Here is a 26,150-nt window from a genome sequence, read left to right on the forward strand (position 1 = left end):
AGATGCTACAAAAACCACCCTACCCCCTGCCATGAAACAGGAAAATGTCAACAGAGGAAAAACACATACTGCTGGAAGAAGCAAAGGCACTGCTGGAGAAGGACGCCATAGAGATCGTCCCAGCAAACCAGGTAAACAAGGGTGTGTGTTCAACTTACTTCCTTGTTCCAAAGAAAGACCTTTGCATGTGCCCAGTATTGGATCTGCACCCTGCGAACAAATGTCAAATCCCAAAGGTTTTGCATGACCACACTCCAAGCGGTGATACCACTTCTAACATGGGGGACTACATGGCAACATTGGATATGAAAGATGAATGCTCCCTGTACACAGAAAATATTATATAGTTTACTACCAGTTCAAAGTACTCCCCTTCGGCATCGCCTTGGTACTTGCAGTAGTGGCAGGACACCTGCGCAGAAGGTCCATCCAGTACAGACTTATCTGGACGACTGGCTAATCAGTGAATCTCCTCAAATTTGCAAACTAAATGTGCAAAAAGCAATAAACCTTTTCAATCTGGGCTTCTCCAACGGAAATAATCTAGTGCCCAGCCAAACAAACAATTTCTAGGGGCTATTCTAAAGACAAAGGAGTAGCTGGCTTTCCCCTCCAAGGAGAGTATAAAACATGCTGTTTCAAGTACCACACCGCACCGCAATGCCGTATACATAGCAATGTGCTTGCTCGGGATGATGCACTTGGTTCCACATGTGAGCTTGGACCCAATGCAGAAAGGGTTAGCAAAACAATGGTCTCAGGCAAGCGGTCAGTGGGACGATCTAGTGGTTGTTTCGCTAACCCTGGTACAGGCTCTTCGCTGGTGGTCCAGGGACAACCTGCTAAAAGGAATCCCTTTTGCGTTCCACCAGCACAAGCGATCCTAACTACAGACGCCTCACTCGCCGGATGGGGGTTCACTTCCTTCACCACACAGCCCACGGCCACTGGATGCACACTACTACCCTGTTGGGGAGATTTCTCAGAAATGTGCTAATTCCCTCCACCTTAGAGACCCCCAGCAACTTTGCTGGATTTTGAGGACTTGATTTTTTTTTAACCTGGAGAGAGTGAGACCCTTTTTCCCACTCTCTCATGTATTTTAATGTGATTTTGAACTCTTCTTTCTTTTGGTTGTGGCGTCTGACAAACTCCATAGGCATCATCCTTTACATTGTCACACAGCACCTTCAGTGCAGTGGCCCAGGGAAGTCTTCCAGATTTCCCCCAAGGTTTAAATACCTTCTCTGGGATAAACTACTGTTTCCCAGAGCAGTAAAGTGACATTGACTTTACTTTGCATTAGTAACTTTCTAGACCCAGCACACTATCTTACAATAGGGTGCTGCAGGGGTTACCTAGTATCCCCTTTGTCTAGCATCTCATGTAACATTTTTTTGTGTTAGCCTTTCCTCACTGAATGGCTGGTGGCAGTGGTTTCGTTTTAACTACCGTGGTGTGCATTTACTGCGGGCTGCGTTCACAGCTGCAGTAAAGCACCGAACGGTACAATTTTTGTCAAAATGGCCCGGTCTTCTTTTTTTGCCATTTCTTTGTGGAAAAGTGCTTCTTGAGATTTACTTTGCGTGCCAAGCCAGGTTTGGTCCCATTGTTCGCATTGCCTTTGGCGGTATTCACAAGTGAAGCCCACCTCTGACTCCTTGGTGTCTAGGGTAGGCAGGAAGTGAGGGAGGTGCCAGAAACTCCCTGTGCTTAGTCTCCTAGGAGACCCAAATGCACTCTGTGGTGATTGGCCGGCTGACTGGCCGGCAAGGATAGCCACCCTGCTGGGTGAGTGACAGCTACCGCCTCCTTGACTGAGGCGGGGCAGGGGACCAGGGGGGGTAACCAGAGGGTTTTCTAGCAGATATAAGGTCAAGAAATTCTTCACTGGAGAGGATGGAGAACGGGACGACAAAATGGTCGGACCAGATGAGTGGTAGGGGATTGGCTAGATGTATACGGTCATGGGAGCTGAAGATAGCATCTAGGGTGTGCCCTTTAGAATGCGTTGGACCGTTCATGTGAAGGGAGAGGTTGAGCGCATCAAGACCATCGACCAGTGAATGGGTCATGGGGTTGGTGGGGATGTCCAACCAGATATTCAAGTCTCCTAGGAGAGGGAGGGAGGGGTGATTTACTTGAATGGTGGCTAGAGTCACAGAGGTTGGTTGTGAAATGTCTGTCATAACCAGGGGGTCTGTAAATGATTAGGAAGCTGTGGGAGAAAGTCTGCGGTAGTGAGAGTTTAACAAGGAGGGATTTGCATGATGGAATTCATGACTGAGAATCTACGAGTGAGACGGAGAAGTGAGATTTGAAGAAGACTGCCACGCCGCCGCCTCTTAAGGGTCTGTTGATTGGGATGAGGGAGTAGCCGGGGGGAATGCCTCCTAAGAGGCAGAGTACAACACAGTAGTCTTTGCAACAACAACCTTTGAGCGCACTATCTAGATGTGACACAGTTTTAAGCGGCAGTTACTATCATTAACGTTTGTGTTTGGGTCCGAAGTGGGTCAAACTTTACATTTACACTTAATTGCGTCTTAGATGCAGACTAATGTTCCTGACTACATCCAGGTGTGGTGCATGCTAACATTCACAGGTCTGTCTAAATGTGGCACACGCAAGCATTCATAGTTTACAGGTAGGCTAATGGTATTGTGGAGTGGTAGGGCTTTCTGGAGTAAAGTGATTGCTCTACTCCCCACCCGTGCCACACTTAATTTATTTGTTTGTGCTGGTTGACGGCTGGCTTCCCCTGCTGACACCTACAGACACGATCTGGAGCTGTCTGTCGGAGCCGTCCTTTGTCTTGGGTCCTTTGCTGCAGGGGCTGCACAGGCAGAGGGCTTCCCTGGAGAAGTCACTTATGTCCTTGGTGGAGAGCCGATCCCGACCCGTGGGTGGGCTGGGAGGCGGTTGCGAACAGGAAGGGAATCCAACGGAGATGCGGGCACAAGGGAGCTGGGGGACATACTATTCACTTTTTAAAATGCAAAAAACTGGCCAAAATGGGGCACAGGGGACCACACTCACTCACCTGCCAGCAAATTCGGAAAGGCAGTGAGCGCTCGACCATGGGTTGCTAGACCCAAACACTGAGGCTGAATTCAGCCAATCACGGCGAGTGGGCGTGCTGGGAGGCGGTTGCAAACAGGAAGGTGTTAGGCAAAGTTTGTATGCAGTACCCTTTGGGACCACTACACACAACTAGGACTACAGGTGTAAGCAAAACCAACCTTTGGTATAAGTCTCTACTACACATTTTTGGTAGCAGAGCTGAGCATCCAGGCTTATCTCAAGAGGGAATGTGAGCTGTAATGTTACACAGAGGTCTACAATCACAGGTGTTCAAATAAACTTACACTCGGTTTCTTTGTTAAATAATTTGTCAGTTATAAAACATTCATAAGAATGAGGCAATATAATCACACACAAATATACTTCAGTACTGTACACTTTAAGTTTCTGAGGCATTCAGAATACTAAAAATGCATAAGTTATCAGAACATGAAAGGGTACAATTATTTCTTAGGCAGTGCAATTATTTTGAGTTCACCAGAAGTCAATTCAATTGAATAGGCTAGGCCAAAGTCAATGGGCAAAAGTCTTGGATAGGATAAAGCAGTTCTGGTAGATAAACTGAAAAGTCTCTGCAAAAGTTCTTAGGAATAGTTTGTAGCAAGAAGAATTTTTTGTTGGGGTCACAAGCTGATTAGGCCTGCGAGTTGGGAAAGTTTCAAGCACTTTCACCACGAGAGGTAAGTACTCTCTGTCTGATTTTACAGCACCTTTACAAATGAAGAAAAAGATGCAGCTGATGACCTCTGTTCCTGGCAGTTCCTGCAGATCTCGCTGCTCCTGGGCCTCAGTCGTGGGGACAAGAGGGAGGACGTTGGGGGGGGGGGGGAGGAGGAGGCGGGGCTCCTGCACTGGACTGGTCAAAAAGCTGGCAACTGGTAAATCTTCAATTCCGGTAGCTGTAGTCAAGCACACAAGCTGGTGTCCCTCTCCCTGGTTATTCGGTTTCCTGCTGCACTCTGAGGAAAATACAACCAGCTCTGAGATTGGCTTAGTGTCGTGTTGATCGGTCCCACCAACTCAAAGGGAGAAGTCGTCCTTGCAGGGCTTCTCTGTCAAGATGAACTTGGCGATTTGGACCTGCAGCAGGGCTTCACCGGGCAAACCAACTGTCCAGGAGTTGCAGCAGCCGTCCTCTTCAAGCTAGTCTTTGGTTCTTTCATTCCAGTGGTCGACTCTGCCTTCCAAGCCAAGAGACTTGCCTTTTATTCAGTTCTCTCCCATTCATTCCAGCCTAGCTGTCATTCACCCAGCAGGGTGGATGTCCTTGGCAGACAGTCAGCCAATCACCACAGAGTGCATTTGAGTCTGGGTCTCCTAGGAGACTAAGCACAGGGAGTTTCGGGCACCTCCCTCACTTCGTGCCCACCCCAGACCCAGACACTTGGGCGCCAGAGGCGGTCTTAACTCCTGAAGCCAGCCAAAGGTGAATGAACAAAGGGACCAAACCTAGCTTAGCGCGCAGAGACGAACTCTAGAAGGACCTTTCCAAAAAGAAATGGTGAAAACAGAAGACCGGGAACTGTTTAAACAAAGGAGGCTCAGACACCATCTTGAAAAACATGGCTGCCGCGATTTAACGCTACCGGTGTTCGTGGTCGGGACAAATCATGGGAGTTTGTTGTAAAACCACTGCCACCAGCCATTTCTTGAGGAAAGGGTAGCATTTGACTGTTACATGAGTATCTATCTAGACGCAGGGGATAATAAGTAACCCCTCCAGCACTCTTTTGTAAGATAGGGTGTGATGGGTCTAGGAATTTAAGACTAGTAAAGTCAATTTCACTTTACTTACTCTGGGAAACAGTAGTTTATCCCAGAGAAGGTATTTAAACCTTGGAAAAGCCTGAAAAGGTTTCCCTGTGCCACTGCACTGAGGGTGCTGTGTGACACACATGAAAAGATGATGCCTATGGGGTGGTTTAAAACTCCATAATCAAAGAAAACACAAGAGTAAAAAACATTTCAAAACACATGAGAGAGTGGGAAAAGGGTCATACTCTCTCCAGGTAAGAAAATCAAGTCCTCAAAATCCAGAAAAGTTGTTGGGGGTGTCTAAGGTGAAGGGAATTGGCACATTTTTGAGAATTCTCCCTAACGGTGGGGGTGGGGGGAGAAACTATTCGCTTGGCCAAAATGGGGCACAGGGGACCACAAACACTCGCCTGCCTGCAAATTTCGAAAGGCAGTGAGTGCTCGACCACGGGTTGCTAGACCCAAACCCTGATTCAGCCAATCGCGCCCAGTGGGCGAGCTGGGAAGCGGTTGCGAACAGTAAGGGAATTCAATGGAGATGCAGGCACAAGGGAGCTGGGGGGGGGAGGCGGAGGGGGGGTCGACTATTCACTTTATGAAATGCAAAAAAAGGGCCAAAATGGGGCACAGGGGATCACAAACACTCACCTGCTAGCAAATTCGGAAAATGGGACAAAGAAATGTCATTGTGGTGGGACAAAGAAATCAGTCCTGCAACACCCCTCTTCATGCTGTAGCGCTACAAATAAAAGGGGGTGGGGCAGGAGGGTGGGCGGAGACTTTCTCAATAGAAGTCCCTCTGACCATAAGGAGTGTTCAGTTATACTAAAAACAAACTAAAAACAAACTACACAGGGGCGGGGGAAGGAACACAAATTAGGGTTACCATAAAATGGGCAGCAGACCCCCCCCCCACCCCCCCCCACAAACCCCAAAAATCCAGTTATGCCCTACAAACTTTGTTGTGGTTCTGGACCCTTCAGTAACTTTCTAGTTTACCAGGATCGCTTTATAGCTCTAAACTATCAATTTTGAATGTGGCAATTTATTTTTTCTTTTGTCCTTCTCACTCAGCATTTACACTGATGTCGAAGATGTGAACGAGCAAGAAACAGTCCGCAGGATAGTATCTGGACTTCTGGAGAGCTACTTTGAATTCTTCGAAGCTGAAGACGATGAATTTTCTTCTACTAATGATTTAAGTTCGATAACTGAGCAGGTGGGATGGATGGTTTAACTTGTTTCTACTTTGTCATGTCACATGTTGGTTAAATGAGACCTGTAGATCGAGTTTGCACTGTAGGTGGGTGGTTGTGTGTCAGTGGTCATCTGCCTGGCCAACCTCTTGCTAAATCCCATGAGTGAGTCCACAATGCTTGCACTTGTCCTTCATCAACTTCACCGCCATCTTTGGTTTGTTAGCAAAGGCATTTCAAGCCTCTACTGGAATGGAGTTCCAGATGGTTGGGCGCGGCAGGCGAGGGACTGCCTGCAAGACTTCTCTTTGAGGGCTAGCTTTGGCTCCAACCTTTTAATAGTTTTGCCACATGAGGTGCCATATCCTCCAGAAGTGTATAGATTAGCCGCCAAGTATCCGTTTGAGTCTGCTTTGTAGGTGATACTTTGAGTTTTGAATATGATCCTGAAAGGGAGCCAGTGAAGTGTGCAGTGTTGGAGAGAATCTGTGAGCACTTTTAATAAGGTTGGGGGACCAAAGTAGACCAGTTCGGTCTTGGTTGGGTTCAGGTTAAGGTAAACGTTTGACATTCATGTTTTGGATATTAGCCTGGTATTTGCGGAGGAGCAATGTCCTGGGGCCACTGACCTTGACGTGCAGCTGAGGCCATCCGCGTACTGATATGTGGCTATGTTGGGGTCCATTAGCAGAGTTCCTACGGGTTCCATGTATAGATTTAAGATGACTGGGGAGAGAATGGAACCTTGGGGGACCGTGCTCGTGACCCTTGATGAGCCGCACGCACATGGGCATCAACCTCCGCCATGGCCATCCTGAGCCGTGCCCTCTCTTAGGTAAGATTTCCACAGAGCTGGTAAATCTTCCTTTGCTGTTTCAACCCCAGAACTTTTTTCTTTTCTAGTAGGATATTTTTCATTAATACCTCAGTGAGTGGGAACCTTTTTCCACACTCACCTAATCTTCGACTCTTTTTTTTTTTTGCAATGAGCCAACACATTTTTTTTACTGGCATTCCAAATACTACAGAAAGGACAGTTTTTCATCCATTATGGTAATGGAGTTTTGACATACAGTTCAACAACAAGATATACGTATTTCAAGCAGATTAACATTTTTGCTATACAACACCCAAATGTTTCACTCAATGTGCACTGACTCTTAAAATATCTGTCTACGAGTAGATATACAGATTCCGTTTCGTAGAGATGACATTGAGACTATCATTGTGGCGAGAGCTAGAGTCCCACACTGTCTGGTCTTCCTCCCTCTGTGGTTATTTCACGTACACCAGCCGAGACTAATCGTGCACATCTCTGACTCTTTTTATGGGTGTCATTTTTAAGGCTCTCCATAGTGTCTAAAAGTTATCATGTTTAACAACTTATTGGCAATAAGTGCCTGTTGCTGGGTTGCCCTAGGGGCTCCCCATTTAACTTTCCTGTACTAACCTTGAGTGAACTACAAATCCCAAGGGTAGAAAGGATCTTTGGATCCCTTTTACACTTTATTCTGTGAAACCAGCACACCCCACCTTATGTGGAGTGCAGGGGAGATGCAATGTATCCCCTTTCTCATTAAAACTGTAAAAATTATGTTACAGTGACAAGCTTACCTGTAATGTCTGGTGGCAGTGATACCTTTTACTAATTTGGTGCACCGTTACCGTGGGCTGTGATCACCGCTGCAGTAAAAGGCACCTAAAGGTGCTCATTTTAGTGTTTCTTGTCGTTTCTTGTCGTTTCTTGTTCCTTCCCCTGACATCCAGGGTGGGTAATTCCTTTATGTGAGGAGTCCAAAACTTCCCCATCCTTTGTCTTACGCCTTGCTTCAACTGGGACAAATCCCAGTGGGGGGCTGGCTGTCCTGATTGGACAACCAGACGCCCCTTTCTTGTAAAATGCAGGGAGAGAATGCAGAGGTTGTGCTGTAATTCCTGATAAATACTGGAAACCTGGAAGCTGAAGTCATGTCGACCACTGGAACAGAAAACCGAAGATGATGACGAAGGAAAAGCGGTTGAGAGGATTTCCAGCGACCAGAGAGCCTGTTGTGGAACCAGAGCCTGCTGCCGCCCTTCCTTCCAATCGACCTGGGCACTCCGAAAACGACGACCCGAACCCAGAGTCTAGTGGGACCCACTAGACTCAAGAAGACCTGCATTTTGAGCCATCCCACGGGTTGCTGCGACCTTGCGTTCTTGCAATACCCCAATACCCTGGGACCACCAGCCACTGTGGGGTGCACGGTCTTCCGAATCTCGCTGAAACATCGTGGGCATCTTGGTGTATCTCCAGAGACACAAATCGAGTCCGAAAAGTCCCCTCACAAGAGTGCTGGACCTTTAAAACGACGAGAATTCAACTGCGATTTTCTGATTTTTTAAAAAATTTTTATTTTTATTTTTTTGCGCTCTTTTTAAAGGCGCCAAATCCGCAGCACCACATTCAGCCACGAGGGAACTCTTGCCTAGAGCCTTCTTCATCGATCCCTGCTGCAAAGTCCCTTCTGAGGCCTTGTGTTCAGTCTCTAGGACAAGGAATCCACTGACCAGTTATTTGGCTGCAGTCCCTGAAGTTCTCCTGCTGCATCTCTTCATTGCTGGTACTGTGTTGGCTTGGGTATATACTTACCTTGAGCCTTTTTGGGATTTCTGTGTAGTCCTGGGGTGTTTTCTTTGATTGGGAGGTCCCTCATCCAGTGCACCCAGTCCCACTGCTAGAATCCTGATGGGGTGCCTTCTGTGAAGCCCCTGGACCCTCTCCTAACTCTAAAAGTAAAGTACTCGCCTGTTTGCCCAGTTTTCCTAAGGAACTCTGACTTTTGCTACTGAAGGACTTATTCTAACACTGCCTGTTGGTCACTAGTCCTAGTGACCCCCCTTCTGCCATTGAGAACACTCATGCTCCAAGAATAAGGCAAAGACTTTGAAGGGATTGGGACATCTGCCTAGAAAAGAAATCAAGTGTTTTACTTACTTGTAAAGAGTTGGTTGGTAACTGTAATTCTAAGAGTGAACAGTTACAAAAGTTCTTACTGATTTTGAATGTGTGATGCACCATTCTTTAAAGTATGGTTAAAGGAATGGTTCGGTCAAAATTTTTTATTGCCCCTACGGGTCGGCCATGTGTTTTTAAGCCCAAGTTGCTCGATTTTAGAAAAATTTCCTATGGACCTTTCCCGAGCTTTCGTCCATTAAACGCACGCGAAAACGGGCATCAGGGAGCTGCCATTTTGTGATAATCCTATAATTTCCCCCATCGCCCTGGCTGACCTGCTTTTGCGGCACTAAATCATATCCCCCGCCCCTGAGCATGTCATCAGCAGACACGTACCGCCCTTTTCACAATGCCAAAGCATGTCTCGCGTCAACATTCGCTGCGCTTCAGCTAATGACGTGTTGCCATGGAAATGGCAGGACGCCTCTTTCCTCAATAAGTATAAACAGACCGTTTCACAACACACAGCAGCAGATTTTCGATTCCATTCCTCTCTCTGTGTTACTTTGAGTATTCTGTGACTCGTTTCTGAGCTATGGTCAGCTACCTTCGTTGCTTGTAGCCCGTGTGAAGAGAGACCAGTACCACCGCTATAAATTATTTTAGTTTGTTTAACACACAATGGCTACAATAATGCCCTACATGTACAAGCCCGAGTATACCGAGGAGGAACTACTGGAAAGGGAAACGTGCGAAAACGATGGGTCTTTCGGACGGCAGTAGGGAGGTCGATTCAACAGCTGAAGAGCCTGGACCTAGTCGCATGGACGGTGTTTCCACCTGGTGCACATGCAATCGGTGCAAGCTAATGCCAACCGAGGACGAGAACTGCTGCTGCTGTGAAAACTCGGGATGCGTGGCCTACATTTCGGAAGGCGAGCCACGACCGCAATGCATCACTGAGCTGCCAGACTTCAGGGCAGCCTGCCTCACACGGTCCGTGTTGAGGATAATGATGGTGCTTATGCACGAACTTCGCAACTGTTAGTCCTCGTAATCCGAGTAACGAGTAAGTATACTCTGCTTGTCATGCCACTCCTATTTCATGGTCTTCTACTATATCCAAAATTACATATATATATCATTGTAACGCATGAAAGTCGTTCAATAGTGTGCAGTGTCTAGATAGCATTTGTCCAAGCAGAATGCCATTAGTTACAAGAATTGTCATTGACAACAAAGGTTTATTAAACTCAATTTGGTCATTTACAAAACAGTTTTTTTCATTCCTTTTCACAGGTGGTACAGGCTGGTGGCCTATCGCTCCTTTACATGGTGGCTTCACGGGTGGCTTGGACACCGCGTTCGAAGAGTGTACCCGCCTGTGCCGTTCGTGCCATAAGAGAGACGTTCCTGAGTGACAGCGGTCTGTACAGGGGATTTTCTCTCGCTGTGCTGCAACCTGAACTGTACAAAGTGTAAACTTTTTTGTATTTTTGTGTAATCAAAATAAGCTACAAAATAAAACACCACATATATTTTAACAACGGTTGTTTCGATTTTTTTAAATGAATCAAGTGTGTCTCCATTCAAGGATGGACGTCAGACATCTGTGCTCCAAATGGGTGAAGTTAAGGTCGCTGTGAAGCAGGGTGGTCACTATCTAAGCTAACCTAATATATTCTCAATAATGCATGCACTAAATAACACTTGTTCAAAGTCTTTCAGTCGGTTATGTCTCTATAAAAGTCACACATATATCTATACTATCAATTAACATTGGATTATACAGGCCTTAGGTCAAGGGTCTTGACCACTATAATACACTGTTTGAAGTGTGGGTCTGTGTTCACAAGAATCTCCGGTATGTGGCATTTGTTATTGATAGGCAACGATATACTGCAGTAGGGGTCTAATGTTAGTTGGGGATCTGCTAGGTGGGCATCATGGCGTGGTCAGTGGTCTGGCACATGAAGAGAATACCTTGCAGGGACACGGGATCAGAATGGCAGTAAGTTTCCACTGGCGAGGGTGCGTCGGCAAGGACACGTTTGTGGAGATGAACGAGCCATGTGCTTAGTTCAGGCTGGTTCACATGCAGGACAGTGATCTTGGAGGAAGAGTGATGTTACATTTATTAGCTGTTGCAAATACCTCTGGAGTTTTCCAGTCAGAGTGGGAACGAGGGTGGGGGCCATGTGCTCTGCGCAGTGAGGCCTGGTCACCAAGATGGAGTGGAAAGGGGGTACAAAAATGGATGCCCCGTGTCCCGTGTCCTGCTCAGTGGTCCCATCTACGCGAATGTCATCCAAAGTTAACATCACATAAGGGCAAGGGGCGAACCCACTACTGGAGGCACTTGGTCCGAGTTTCTGCTGAGAAGTAAAGGATGAGAGGGGCCTGATGGCCCCTCGTTCCCACACACTTGCCTGCACGCCCCAGGCCCATCCATCCCACCCCCCTCTATCAAAGGCAGTTCGCACCCAGGGATGAGCGCTGGCATGGGGGGCTGTCATGGGCGCAAACGGCCAAGGTGCCAAACAGCATGTACACTTCAAAAGGTATCCCACGCCCAGGGGCCATTGCTCACATGGCCTCCTCAGACCCCGTGTCTCCAGGCAGGCCTCCCCTGAGGCAGGCCGCCCCCCTGCAAACTACATAATACCACGACATACACACATCATTCATTCACAAACACACCCCTGTTTCTAATACTTTATAAACCACTTGATATTTCTCATGAGAACATCTTTGTGCTTTGCAAGTCAACTCCTGAACCTTCTACCTGAGAAGCACTGAGATCTATGCTAATCTGCTCGTCGTCGTGCTATCTGTGACCGCTTCGAGCAAACTCGTCAGTGTGCTACCTGTGGCCATCTACCTGTTCTCCTGCAACATACTGCTCGGCCTGCTGAATCCAACTGTTTGTTGGTCAAGGTAAGGCCATGTATCCTAGTCATATTTAGGTCATTTTTACATTTCTATCTAATTGCGAGAACAGTACCCAATAGAGCTATGGTCATTGGTCTCATTGCTATTGACTTGAGTTTCAATTGTTATGCTATCAATAGATCTATTTATTTTCATCTGTGTCAATTGTCATCGAATTGCATCCTTCGGGGGTCCAGTCTATAATGTAAGCATGTTTCCTTTTCGTGCAAGACAGAACATCCAAGGGACGAGTCACATGTTCAGAGTTTAGTCACATAATTTAAAAAAATGCATAACTTATGCAAATACTAAGCCACACATGATGAACTGGTATAGTTCCGGCGACCAAAACAAACCTTGCATTGAGCATGGTATGGTTCATTTACTTTTCTGACATTTTTATTCATCAAGGTTTTATAGTAATCTTGATATTTACTTTTCAGAATTTTCAACAATGCCTGCCTGTTCGATTAGCGGTTGCCTTTCGACGACCCATGCTAAATCTGAAGGCACTACAATGCATGTATTCCCGAAAACGGTTGATCGAATAAGAGAATGGGTCAGACATTGCGGATATCCACTGGATGAGCTGGAAAGTAGAGTCCAACAAGTCTTACAGGACAAGAGGGGTGATCGATACCGCATCTGCAGCCGGCACTTTCCCTCGAACATGTAAACCACATCTTGGGTAACAAAGAAGAATAAACGGCGATCGACACAAATTGCTCGCAAATGCTATTCCCACTCTATTCGTCCACATTCCGCCACTGGTGAGTCAAGTGTCCGTTTTTAGCTTTAGGCCTTGCGGTAGTGTGTAGGTAGCCGAATTGATTCATTGATGTTTTAGGTGTTTCCAATTTGTAATACTTTCGACATTGATATGAGTGTATAGCTTTTTGAATAATGACATTTATCAATATATTATTTTTAGATTTCATAACCCACAAACGAAATCTATATATGGGCAAAGGGAACTGTGCTATATTGCGCATTACTCAAATATTCTGTCTCCTTACATGGCAATTTTAAATATTGGCATTTCATTATCAAACAATAATTTACCTTTACAACTTCTTGACTATCCCTTGAATCTGAAGCAAGAACATTCTACTTCTGTGACGTGCTCCCAGTTATCAACCACTTCTAGCGCGTATCAGGTAATCATACTTGGCTATTCCGCTACAGACTTGTTTTATGCATGTCAAGTAATAGTTTTTATGTGTCGTGTGATTGTTTTACCAATTGTTTGGTTAGTGCTTTCCAATTGATATACACCTTAGTTACCGTGCACTGGTGTTTGTTTTCAGTTATAATTAGTGTTATCCATACTAATGCAGGTACTGTCTTTCAGGGAGATGCTGAAGCGTCCACCACATTGACAACAGCCCTAGATGTTCTTCAGCAGGACGAGGTATGGATACTGACAGCTCCATCGACCGTGATCCTCAGGACTGGAACACTTGTCGTTTGATTGTTCTTCACCATGTTTCATTCGTGGTTAGCCATTGATATGCACCTGTGCGGTCGACCGCAAGTGTGTGTTGTGTTTTCAGTATTCTAATCCTTACTAATGCAAATACTATGTTTCAGGCAGTTGTTGAAGCGTCAACCCCTGCACTTGATGCAGAGCCTGACATTCAAGTAATTCCAGCGGAAGAGGGACCATGCGGATACCAATCGGCGCAACAGCTTTCAGAAGTGCGCACCACATTGACAACAGCCCTAGATATTCTTCCGCAGCACGAGGTATGGATACTGACAGCTCATAGAGCGTGATCATATAACGTGATTCCATTTGCTATACTTTCTTCCCTATTAACGCAAGTACTGTGTTTCAGGGTGACGATGGAGCTTCCACTACAATCACAAGATCCCATTTAGATGATGCAGATGTAAAGAAATCGGAGAAATAAATCTGATCATATTTAAATATTCCTTGATTCTTTTAGACAATGCAACATTTGTGGTTCTCTCTTTATATGTACCTGTGCCGTCGACCCAAATGTGTTATGTTTGCAATATTGAAAACCATACTAACGCAAGTACTGTATTTCAGGGAGTTGCTGATGCCTCCTCTTCAATACAATCATTCGTGGCAGTCCCTGCAGAGCCAGAGGTATGGATACTGACAGCTCCATCAAACTAGGTCGTCAGAGCTCGAATACTTGTCGTTTGATTGTTCCACACAATGTTTAAATCGTGTTTGGCTATTGAGATGTACATGTGTGTTCGTCCTCGCGTGTGTTTTATGCTAACAATATTTTGATACACAGTAATGAAAATACTATGTTTCAGGCAGTCGATGGAGCCTCATTCCGTGCTGTCTATGCGGATACAGAAAATATAGTCGTTGCAGCGCAAGAGGAAGGGGAGACATGCGGATACGAATCGGAGCAACAGCGTGCAGATTTTGAAGGTCGAGTCAAAAAAGTTGCAAAGAAAAGAAACAAAAATAAGGTTAGGTACAAACAGTTCAACTTTTTTTGTGCTGGGGACTATTTTAGGTTTTTTTCCAGTCAATTGTACTATACTTTATCTTGTGTTTAGGACAGATTGGAAAAGGGATGTTCAGTTTAGTTACCCGTCGGTCTACGAACTATACATACACAGACAGTGAAGCGAATGAGAGATGTTGCTTGCCAGACCATTTACACTATGGAGGAACTATTAATTCAGACGCGGCGTGTTGAGACTCGGGATGCTCATGTCCAATGGCCAGAAAAGTAAATGAATGTGTCCGGAAATCCAGCAAAGTTGTATTGGACCATTGCTACAGTACGACCGCACCACCGCAACATGATACTGGATGTATTGAAGATAGCTCTGAAGTAGTCGCAGATCAATTCACACAATCTACACCCGCCAAAAAATTGCCACCATAAAAGCTGTCGACATTGTTGTGTTCTCCCATCAATGTTGAGGTAGCAGATATTGAAATGACAGAGAATGAACCAGCAGCAGAATTCACCGACGCATCAGAACATGATAGCAGCGATATTTCTTTCAAATGTGGTGATATGTCCTCAACATCACAGGCCGAAACAACTTTGACGCAGGATGTCAGTCTAATGAAAGAGGGCAAATACATAGTATTCGACAGTTGTTTGATGGATATTATAAGTATGCTGAAATGTGTGCATTCCATCAGAGGGAAAGTATGTGGGAAGCCATTGATTCATGTGACTCGTCAAAAACAAGGCAGTAACGTCACAATACATGCCGCCTGTAGATTACATCATACGTTCTCATGGTCTGCACAACCGATGCTGGGGAAACTGCCAGCAGGCAATCTACTGTGTGCAACTGCATCACTTTTTAGTGGCTCCAGTTTTAGAAAGTTAGTCTTTCTTTCAGTTTGTGGGACTCCATTTCATTTAAAAAACGCAGTACTACAAATACCAACATGATTATCTGTTTCCGGCCATTAGTGATGCTTGGAAAATTGAACAATTGTCTCTAGCAAGTACATTCGAAGGCAAACGATTCACACTAGCCGGCGATGGACAGTGCGACAGCCCTGGATTTTCTGCCAAGTACTGCACCTACCACTTTCAGGACATGGATAGTAAGAAAATTGTGAGTTTGGTGGTCGTGCAGGTAACACAATGTACATCCTCAGTGGCCATGGAGAAACTAGGTTTTATAAAATCAGTGGAATATCTACAATCGAGGGGAATGCACATCGACCTCATAGCCACGGACAGACACGTTTCAATTGCCAAGACAATGAGAGAGCAGTTCCCACATATTAAACATCAATTTGACGTATGGCAGCTTGCTAAATCAATCAATCAATAAGAAAATCTCGGCTGCAGGGGAAAAAGAAAAGTTTGGACAGTATTTCAGGGTGGTCCCAGTCTATCAGCAACCATCTTTGGTGGAGCTCCAAAACTTGTGAAGGGTCAGTGGAAATACTACTTGAAAAATGGCGGTCACTGATCCACCACTGTACCAACGTGCACCGCTGGTCAGAAAACCTACATTTCCACCAATGTGAACATGGCCCTTTGTCCCCAGTGGAGGCACGGAAGAAGTGGTTGAATCCATCTTCACCGACACACAAAGCCATTGAGAAGATTGTTTTCGATAAAACTCTATCAAGAGATTTGAGGGGACTGACAGAATTCTGTCACACAGGAGGTTTGGAGGTGTTCCACAATATGTGCCTAAAGTACAGGCCAAAGCACTTGCATTTCAGCATACAGGGCACGAGACATAGGACTCTACTTGCCGTCTTGGCCCATAACGAGACTCTCGGCCGTGAACAATCTAGAACTACGGGTAATGTAAGGATGCCTCGCTACACTAAGGCCTTTTCAAAAAGAAGTAGGCAATGGGTGATGAAACCAGTCTATGAGGAAATGGAGTTCGACTTTGTCAAAAGCCTTATTGTTGCTGTATTAGAGAAGCACAGATATGGAATTTTGAACGTTTCTGTGCAGAGCACTGATCCATTGCCACCCAACATTGCCACTGTGCCATGTCCACACAAAGGAGAGCTGGTTGTGAAGTACAAATCCCGGTTTAAATAATTGTAGTACGATTGTCTTTTTGTAAATAAATGTTATTGTACAGTGTGCATACAAAGTACGCTAACCATAACCCCTACCTTCACCATCCTGGGTGCCGAACAACCTGGGTGTCGTCTTTGAATTCTCTCTCTATTCACCTCATATTGCTGACCTTGTCTATATGTGTATGTATATATTTTTGTTGATGTAACTAATTTTCGCAATCTCTTGTAAATGCTGCGCACTGTTAACCGAGGGGAGGCTTGCGTATTGCAAATAATAAAACAAACAATCTCACTTTCAACTCAACTCCTCGGGTACTTTATACTTTCCCTGACCTTCCCCAAAAAATTGAAAGTCTCAATAGTTATGGTTCTTTAGGGCTTCAAAGCTCGCAGACGAGGACAAAATTGGGGGCCTTAGAACGCGCCAAGCGAGCCGTTGCAGATGGGAGAGAAGCCAGTTCGCATTTGCACATTGAGGCGCAGTACATAGATGGATTCGAAACTTCAAGTTCTCACAGATGGCTTTACTACGGGATGTTGCAAAGAAAGAATGTATGCTCATTTCTAGTGAAGGTCAGCGGCTTTAATTTTCAGCTCGCGCCCTGAAGAGGCCCACAACTCGCACTGGGAGTATACGTTTCTATTGTTTTTTGACCTTGAGAGACAGGGACCATGGCGAAAGAACTTCATTTGAAGGGGGGGGGGGTGCAATAACGTAAGACGATAAGGCAGAAAATTCTGAAACTAGACAGAGTTTCATGTTAGTTCAGTATACGAAAAATTGTTGTCAAGATCAGTGGGATTTACGGACTGCATTACGCAGACACACAATGGAAATTGCAAATATAATGTAAGTAACTCTTCAGATGCTTTTATACCGGAATGAAGAATTAATGAATGGATGCATGAATAAATGAATTAATGAAGAGCTTGGAAAACGTTTGTGGGATCGTCCTTGTAGCGGGCACATGGGCATGCAGGTCCACATTCCACACGCATGTAGACAGTCGTTTCTCATTGTGTGCTAACCTCGATTTATTTCGTTAGTTTTCGCATTGATTTTAGAGCCGAACATACTGCATTGCACTATCCTTGAAAGCAAATAGTTTCAGCTCGGCCGTAATATATAAAATTAATAATATTAATAAAGATCGGCTGGCGAGACAAATTATATATTTTATGTTTCTAAACAGGTATATCCTTCCCTTTTGCTACTGCCACCAGTTTCAGACACCGGCAGATGGTTTTTTCAACCGCCAGCTGCAGCTTAATGTAAACAACTGCACTATTTTGATGATTTTATTGGACGATCGCCAAGGGCCCATATGCCCTTACGCGGTACTAGCGGCTAGAAGCAACATATCAACCTTTACGCTGGCCTAGTGCCTACTTGATGGAACATCCTTGCGGTTCAACGTGCGACCAAGTGCTTCTTTTAACGAAAACCAACACGCCCTGTGTACCATAAAGGAACAGCGCGTGACTCAAGATAAACTTTTACGGATTTGCGGATAGAGATAAAAGAAAATAAATGGCATTCGGAGCTCATATGGCAATTGCTGAATATTCTATAAACATTTAATGTCAAATAAATGTACTTTACCAAATGTACCGTGTTGCTGTTTGCTTTTAAAGTACAGTTTCATATTCAGAATTGTGGCGCGCTGTTATGAGTTGATCTGTGTTGGTTTCCGGGTTCTGTGTGAAGTCGCGTAGAAGACGACTGGGCGCGTTTGCCTACGCAGCACAGTAACGTCACGGAGAGAGGCGGGGAATCAATGTTTTGATAATGTCAGGCTCAGGGGCGGGGGATATGATTTAGTGCCGCAAAAGCAGGTCAGCCAGGGCGATGGGGGAAATTATAGGATTATCACAAAATGGCAGCTCCCTGATGCCTGTTTTCGCATGCGTTTAATGGACGAAAACTCGGGAAAGGTCCATAGGAAATTTTTCTAAAATCGAGTGACTTAGGCTTAAAAACACATCGACCCGTAGGGGCAATAAAAAATTTTGACCGAACCATTCCTTTAGCATCTTTTCTTCCTTAGCCACTGTTTTGCCAGTCTAATAGAAAGTAGAAGTGCAGGTATTTTACTCTCCTGTGATTAGGTTGTGCCTCTTTAAAAAAGTAATGTGTTGGTTTCACCAGATTATTCCTGTAGGGTAATTGTATGAGTGTCCTCCAACTGTTGGTATCACCAGGTTAGTCCTGTTAGGATAACTGAGTGTCCCCCAACTGGGTCTTGCTTCTCCTGACCTGCTTCTAGCCTGTCCTTAATAAGTCTACATTAGGTTGTTGCCTACCTAGAATAACTTCAGTAAAGTGTGACATTGGGTTTTACTTTCTCCTTCATTGTGAAGTTAAAGTATGTGGGTTTTACTTACCTTGTTAGCTGTGTGCCATCCAAAATAAGTTACCATAGTTATTGCTTACCTCAATCTGGGGTTCCCCGATTTCAAAAGCATCTGTAATTGTATATTACACCCTTAGATTTTACTCACCTGGTATAACTGTGTGTTATGACGAAAGTAGTTATAGGTTTTTACTGCACCTAGGATAAGTTTCACTATTCACCAAAAGTATATTGTCCAGTTGACTGTTTGTGATTTGTTCCAAAAGTCACTGTACAACTGGAAGGGCCTACTCCCTTGTATTACTGAATGTAATCTGAAAGTAACCATTGGTCTTTTACTCCCAAGTAGTTCTTTGGATCATTTGCATTACAATTTCACTTGTACTGTGTCTACTGCCCTCTCTCCCCCCTAAGATAAGACTGGCTGCTCTGCCGACGCTACCATGTACTCGGGTGGTACAGTCTTCTACTAAGAGTGGAGTCTTGTACTGCTTCCGTTGAATGGTTTTGAAGAAGTTGGTGGAAAAACTGTCCTAACATTCACATCTACCCTTATCTGGACGACTGGCTCACCCGGGCCAGCTCGAAGAAGATCGCCGTCCGCCACACACGGAGGAGACTGTGCGCCTGCTGACGGAGCTGGGGTTCTCAGTGAACTATGCAAAGTCCTTCTTGAGTCCATCGCAGGACGTGCTGCTTCTGGGATCCCGACTCAACACTGTTGTGCCTGGCGTCTGTTGGAGGAGAGGATAGCGGCCATCATGGGCAAAGTACGACGACTGTTGGCCCTGAAGATCGCAAGGGTGAGGTCCATCAAGTCTTGGCTCGGTATGTTGGCGTCATGCATATACCTCGTTCTGCTGTGCAGGCTGCGGATGCGTCCGCTACAGAAGTTCCTCGACGCCCGTTGGATGCAAGTGTCGGGAAGCTTCAAGGACAAGATCACACTCGAGAGTTTTCGCCGCGCGATACAGTGGTGGGGGGGTTCGTGCACATCTGTCCGGTGGTGCGGAATTCCATTCCCCACCACACCAGGAGACGGTCACGACGGACGCCTCCCTGGAAGGATGGGTAGCTCACACCGGAAGTCGTCACGCAAGAGGCCTGTGGCTACCGGAGGAGAAGACGTTGCACATTGTGTTGGAACTGCGAGCTGTGTTTTGGGTCCTCAAGTTTTCCTTCCGTCCCTCAAGGGCAAGGTGGGGCGGGTCTTCACAGACAATACCACCACCATGTTTTACATCAGGAAGCAGAGGGACACCAGATCCCAATACTCTCCAAGGAAGCGCAGGACCTGTGGCACTGGGTCGTTGCCGAGGGGATGTTCCTCATCCCATTTCATCTGGCAGGAGTGAAGAACACAGTCGCCGACTTGCTCAGTAGGGAGCTGCACTCTTGCCACGAGCTTTGGCAGGACCAAGTGGATCACCTGTTTCGCAGATGGGGCAATTTCCAGATAGATCTATTTGCGACAGCGACAAACACCAAGCGCCGGAGGCTCGCCAGGTTTCCCCAGCCGGGCAGCATGTGGGACGCATTCTCATTCCCCTGGGACGACCTGTTTCTGTATGCGTGCCCTCCGTTGCAGTTGCTTATTCGACTAGTCCATCAACTCAGACGGTCCTGGTGCTGGATGATCCTCGTCGCACGGGGGTGGCCGAGACCGATATGTTACCTGGACCTTCTCGACATGTCAGCGGCCCCTCCAGTCAAACTTCCGGTTTTCGACGATCTTCTCGCCAGGGAAGGAGACACAATTCTGCACCACGACCCAGGATCGCTGTACCTGCAGGCCTGGCTCCTGCAGCGTTAGAATTTGGGGGCTACGATCTCCCAGCGGACAGCAAGGAAGTGCTTGCCAAGGCCAGAGCATCATCTATTCTTAAATGCTAGGGACATAAATGGAAAAGGTTTGCCGTTTGGTGCTGTGCACAGAAGATTGAGCCTATACGAGTCAAGGCTCCGCAGGTACTACCGTATCTGCTGTCGTTGGCCATGGCTGGACTGACCCCTGCCTCCATTAAAGTTCATCTGGCGGCTATCTCCTGCAACACCAGATCTCCAGGACGCTCTTCGCTATGTCACACCACCTGGTTAAGGAGTTCATCAAAGGACTTTTCCATTTATTCCCGCCGGTGAAGGCTCCAGCCCCGGCGTGGGAACTCAATGTGGTACTGACTAGGATCATGGGTTCCCCATTCGAACCTATATATTCGGCGCCACTGAAGTTTGTGTTGTGGAAAACGGCTTTTCTTGTGGCCATCACCGCTTCACGAGGGGGAGACATCCAGGCCCTCTCTTGTAAACCACCTTACTTGACATTCCACAAGACGAGGGTGGTGCTACGGACGCACCCCTCCTTCATGCCCAATGTGCCATTGTACTTCTATCTAAACGAGCCCTTGGGGTTGCCTGTATTCTTCCCGATTTCTTCATCGCCGGCTGAGAGGACTTTGCACTCGCTAGATGTATCTAGAGTGCTGAAGTTCAATGTGGACCGGACGAAGAGTTTCCGGAAGACGTCACAACTTTTCGTGAACTTTGGCCCTGTGAACCATGGGAAGGGCCACTCCAAGTCTTCCTTTTCCAGGTGGCTCTCCGGCGGCATCACCCATTGTGACCGGTTGGCAAATCGACCGTTGCCTGGCTGTCCGAGAGCCCATTTGACCAGAGCGATCGCTGCAACTACAGCGTTCCTGTCTGGTGTGCCCCTGCTTGACATCTGCAGGGCTGCTATGTGGAGGTTGACGCACACCTTCACGAGATTCTACTGTGTCGACCGGGATTCCAGGGAGGAGTCTTTAGTGTGCCAAGCAGTGCTGCACAACCTGTTTGCTTGAAGGTGAGCCTGATGAGGAGGTAAGAGATGCTTATGTTGAGCCTCCCGTGGTTGTGCATGTGTGTACTGCTATGTATTCTTTATTCATGAGCATGTGAATCCATGCCAGACCCCATGCTGCAGAAGGAACAAGTTACTTACCTGTAACTGTTGTTCTCCAGCATGGGTCTGGCATGGATTGACATGCGAACCCTCCCACCTACACCTCTGCGGCTCTGCTCTTTTGGTCCTAGAGCCACTTTACATGCTACTAAATTTGAAGATGGCTGCCAGAGTAGGGCCTTAAATAGAGGGCAGTCTTTGGCTGGGGGCAGTATGACCCAGAGACCAGTCATTGGTTGTTAGGAGAAAGACAGTTCAGAACTGAAACGGATACCCAGCCTGACGGGGAATATTCATGAGCATGTGAATCCATGCCCGACCCCATGCTGGAGAACAACAGTTACAGGTAAGTAACTTGTTCCTTACTTACATTTGTAACTTTCTAGACCCAGCACACACTATCTTACCATAGGGTGCTGGAGGGGTTACTTAGTATTCCCTTTGTCTAGTTTCTCATGTAACAATTTAATTACACTTTCTACAATTAATGGCTGGTAGCAGTGGTTTACTTTTAACTACCATTGGGCATTTTTACTGTGGGCTGCGTTCGCAGCTGCAGTAAAGCACCCATGGGTGCCCATTTGGCAGAATAGCCCTGGTCGTCTTTTTTCGCCATTTCTTGCTGGAAAGGTCCTTGAGATTTACTCTGTGCGCCAAATCACGTTTGGTCCCTTTGTTCGTTTTGTCTTTGGCGGGATTCACAAGTGAAGCCTGACTCTGGCTCCAGTATGTCTGACAGGGCTAGGAAGTGAGGGAGGTGCCCGAAACTCCCTGTGCTTAATCCCCTTGGTTACAGGAATGCACCTAAAGGTGATTGGCCGGCTGGCTGTCTGGCAAGGACAGTCACCCTGCTCTGTGATTGACAGCTAGGCTGGGATGAATGGGAGAAACCTGCATAAAAGGCAAGTCTTGTTGGCTTGGAAGGCAGAGTCGAACACTGGACTAAGGAATCCGAAGAAGAACTTGGAAGAGACGCCTGCTGCAAATCCTGGACCGTTGGCTTGGCTGGTGAAGCCCTGCTAGGACGACTGCTCCCCTTGAGTTGGTGGGACCAATCAACTCCAAGGTGAACTTGTTTGGACATCCTCTGGAAGCTGGCTGTACTTCTGCTGGAACCGAAGTGCCAGTGAGAGGAACACCAAATCAAGTGGATCGCTTTTAAGTCGGACCTGAGCGCCAGGAAGATCCTTGAAGCAGGACTGGCCAAGCCTAAGCCACTTCAAGAGTGCTGGACTCCAGAAGCAAGTAAAGTCTAAAGTGGTATCCGAGAAGCGCTGTGTTGCTATTTGCTGTCAGACGCGAGTAGCTGAAACGCCGAAGTGCCACTGAATTGAAGTTTTCCCTTTGCTGTCACTGATGGTCCCATTGTGTTGCAGGAGTCCCCAGAAGTCCTCCCTCTTGTCCCCAAGACTGAGGCACAGGAACAACAGGATCTGCAGAGCCACATAGGAACAGAAGCCCACTGGAACCATTTCTTCTAACCAAAGGTACTGTACAGTCTAAAAGAACCTACCTCTTGTCTTGTTGCCTTGCTTGTTCTCAGTTGAGACTTGTCTTGGTTGCTCTTGTAGAGTTGCTTGCATCTTCTACCCCGCACAAGCCTGCCGGCTTGTGGCCTTACATTGATTCTGCTTTTTCTACAAAGACCTCTAAAACATTGTGGTAGACTTTGACTCACCTGCAAGAAGTGCTTCAGCTCAGCTAGACTTTTGCCCAATTGACATTGACTGGCCTGACTCCCTGAGTGACTCTTCTCTCCTCTAATTGTGTGTTTTTACCTTCCTTCCAGGAAAGGGCTAACTTACTTTGCATTAGGGGGGTGTTGGGGAGAATTCTCAAAATGTGCTTATTCCTCTCTTCCTTAGAGACCCCCACCTCTTTTACTGTACTTTGGGACTTTGTACTTTTCAATTCTGTTTTCTGTGTTTATTTCATTTGGTTATGGAGTTTTAGACGCCTCCATCGGCATCATCTTTTTTTGTGTGTCGCACAGCACCCTCAGTGCAATGACACAGGGACTCCTTTTTTGGCTGTCCCAAGGTTTAAACACCTTCTCTGGGAGAAACTACTGTTTTCCAGAGAATGTAAAGTTAAAATGGCTTTACTAGTCTTTTTAAATTCCTAGACCCAGCACACGCTATCTTCCAATGGAGTGCTGGAGGGGTTACCAGTCATATGCTACCCTTTCCTATCGAAATGGCTGGTGGCAGTGGTTTTACAACGAACTACCATGATTTTTCCCGACCCCGAACACCGGTAGTTAAAGATCAAGGGAGCCCTGTTTTTCAAGATGGCGTCTGAGCCCCCTTTGTTTAAACAGTGCCCGGTCTTCTTTTTTCGCTATTTCTTTTTTGGAAAGGTCCTTCTAGTATTTGTCTTTGCGCGACAAACTAGTTTGGTTCCTTTATTTCTATGCCTTTGGCGGGCTTCAGGACTGAAGACCGCTTATGGTGCCCGAGTGTCTGGGGTGGGCAGGAAGTGAGGGAGGTTCCCGAAACTCCCTGTGCTTAGTATCCTTGGAGACCCAAATGCCCTCTGGTGTGATTGGCTGGCTGTCCGACAAGGACAGCCACCCTGCTGGGTGAGTGGCAGCTAGGCTGGAATGAATGGGGGGAAAAACTGAATAAAAGGCGAGTCTTTTGGCTTGGAAGGCAGTTGACCACTGGACGAAGGAACCGAAGAAGAGCTTGAAGAGGACGCCTGCTGCAACTCCTGGACTGTTGGTTTGCCCGGTGAAGCCCTGCTGCAGTGACTACTTGCCAAGTTCTCATCGACAGAAAAGCCCTGCAAGGACGACTTGGCGGGACCAATACATCTCCCAAGTAAGCCACCTGGACACCCATCTCTGAGCTGGTTGAATTTCCTCAGAGTTGCTGCAGGAAACTGTAGAGCCAGGGAGAGGGACACCAGATTGTGTACGTTGCTTGTAAGCTGGCCTAAAGCTTTTGGAAGATCCTCTGGACTTCCACGAAGCAGGACTGATCAAGCCTGACCCCTCCCCCCCACCTCCCATAACCCCCCCTCCCTCAGTCGAGTGCGGGACCTCGGATGTGAGGAAAGTCCACCTTGACAGCTAGGAACTGCGCTTATTGCTATTTGCTGTACCGCAGAGAGCTGAAACGCGAAACAGCCACTGAAAGTAAAGTTTGCCGGTTGCCAGTTTTGACAGTACTGGTGTAGTGCAGGAGTCCCCCGACGTCCTCCTTGTCTCCACGACTGAGGACCAGGAACAGTGAGATCTGCAGAGCTGAACAGGAACAGAAGTCATCAGCTGCATCTTTTCTTCTTTACCAAGGTACTGTGAAATAAGTCTAAGAACTTAGCTCTTATTGTGGAAGTGCTTGTAACTTCTGCAACTCACAAGTCTAATCTGCTTGTGGCCCTACATTTCATTCTTCTTATCAAAGACTCCTAAGAACCTGTGCAAAGGCTTTTCCATTTACATACCTGAAGTGCTGCATCCTATACAAAGACTTTTGCCCATTGACTTTGGCTTCGCCTATTTGAATTGAATGACTCTTCTAAGTGCTATCTGAAAGTATTTGCCCTGCTTATGAATATTTGTAATTTCTTGTGTTCTAATAACCTTTGCCTTTTACCAACTTTTAAGAGTGTTATGAATGCCAACAGTAAGATACTAATGTCCCCAGCACCTTTAGTTACTGAAGTCACTTGTGGGTGTAGGTTGTCTCAGTGGGCCATCCCAAAAGGGTCTTGTCTGATTCAGAAACTCAGTGTACAGTACTGAAGTATATTCGTGTGTTTCTATTCCATTGCTCCCTTCTGAAGAAGGCTTTATAACTGACTGATAAATTAATTGTTTTGTGCAAGAAACCTTGGGTGTAAGAGTTCATTTGAATACCTGTAACTGTGAATCTTGGTGTAACTCCGCTACAGCTCACATTTTCCCCTCTTGAGATAAGCCTGGCTGCTTATCGCGCTACCAAAACTGTGTAGTACAAGCTTACACCAAAGGTTGGGTTGCCTATACCTGTAGTCATAGTTGCTTGTAGTGTTCCCAGAGGGTACTGCATTCAAACTTTGCCTAACGCACACTGCAACAGGAAGGCATCCAGCTGGAACAAATTCTTCAGTTCACAGGTACTGTGCGGTTTGGAATAAATCTACCTTTTGCCAATTGTTGAACACTATTATTGCTGGGAAAAAGACTGCCTGCATCGCTCTAGGAGAATCTCACTTTTTTAAGTACGAAGTATGTTCTGATTTTTTTCCCTCCATATAACTCAATATTGCAATGGTGATAAAAAATAAATGCGAATACTGACCTCAAATGACGTCACTCAGTTATTGCTCTTGTTAAAATTGAATCCTTCCTTTGGTATTAATGTTGCTATTAGTTGCTGCTTTTTAAAGATTGTCTAATTCGTGTGTGTATATTTTATATATATATATATATAATTTCTGATGTTTGTTA

At 46.2% G+C, this 26,150-nt stretch overlaps 1 protein-coding gene across 3 annotated transcripts in view; it reads left to right on the top strand.

Moving 5' to 3' along the window:
- FAM13B (family with sequence similarity 13 member B) overlaps nucleotides 1-26,150 on the top strand; it is a 694,693-nt gene that overhangs the window by 142,007 nt on the left and 526,536 nt on the right. For all 3 annotated transcript variants that reach the window (XM_069649076.1, XM_069649078.1, XM_069649077.1), the window contains exon 7: nucleotides 5,914-6,058. In XM_069649076.1, coding sequence (XP_069505177.1) covers nucleotides 5,914-6,058 — 145 coding nt within the window. The remainder of the gene's footprint in view (nucleotides 1-5,913; nucleotides 6,059-26,150) is intronic.

This window comes from Ambystoma mexicanum, chromosome 2q (genome assembly GCF_040938575.1).
Source record: "Ambystoma mexicanum isolate Mex_15411 chromosome 2q, UKY_AmexF1_1, whole genome shotgun sequence".
NCBI classification, from domain to species: Eukaryota; Metazoa; Chordata; class Amphibia; order Caudata; family Ambystomatidae; genus Ambystoma; species Ambystoma mexicanum.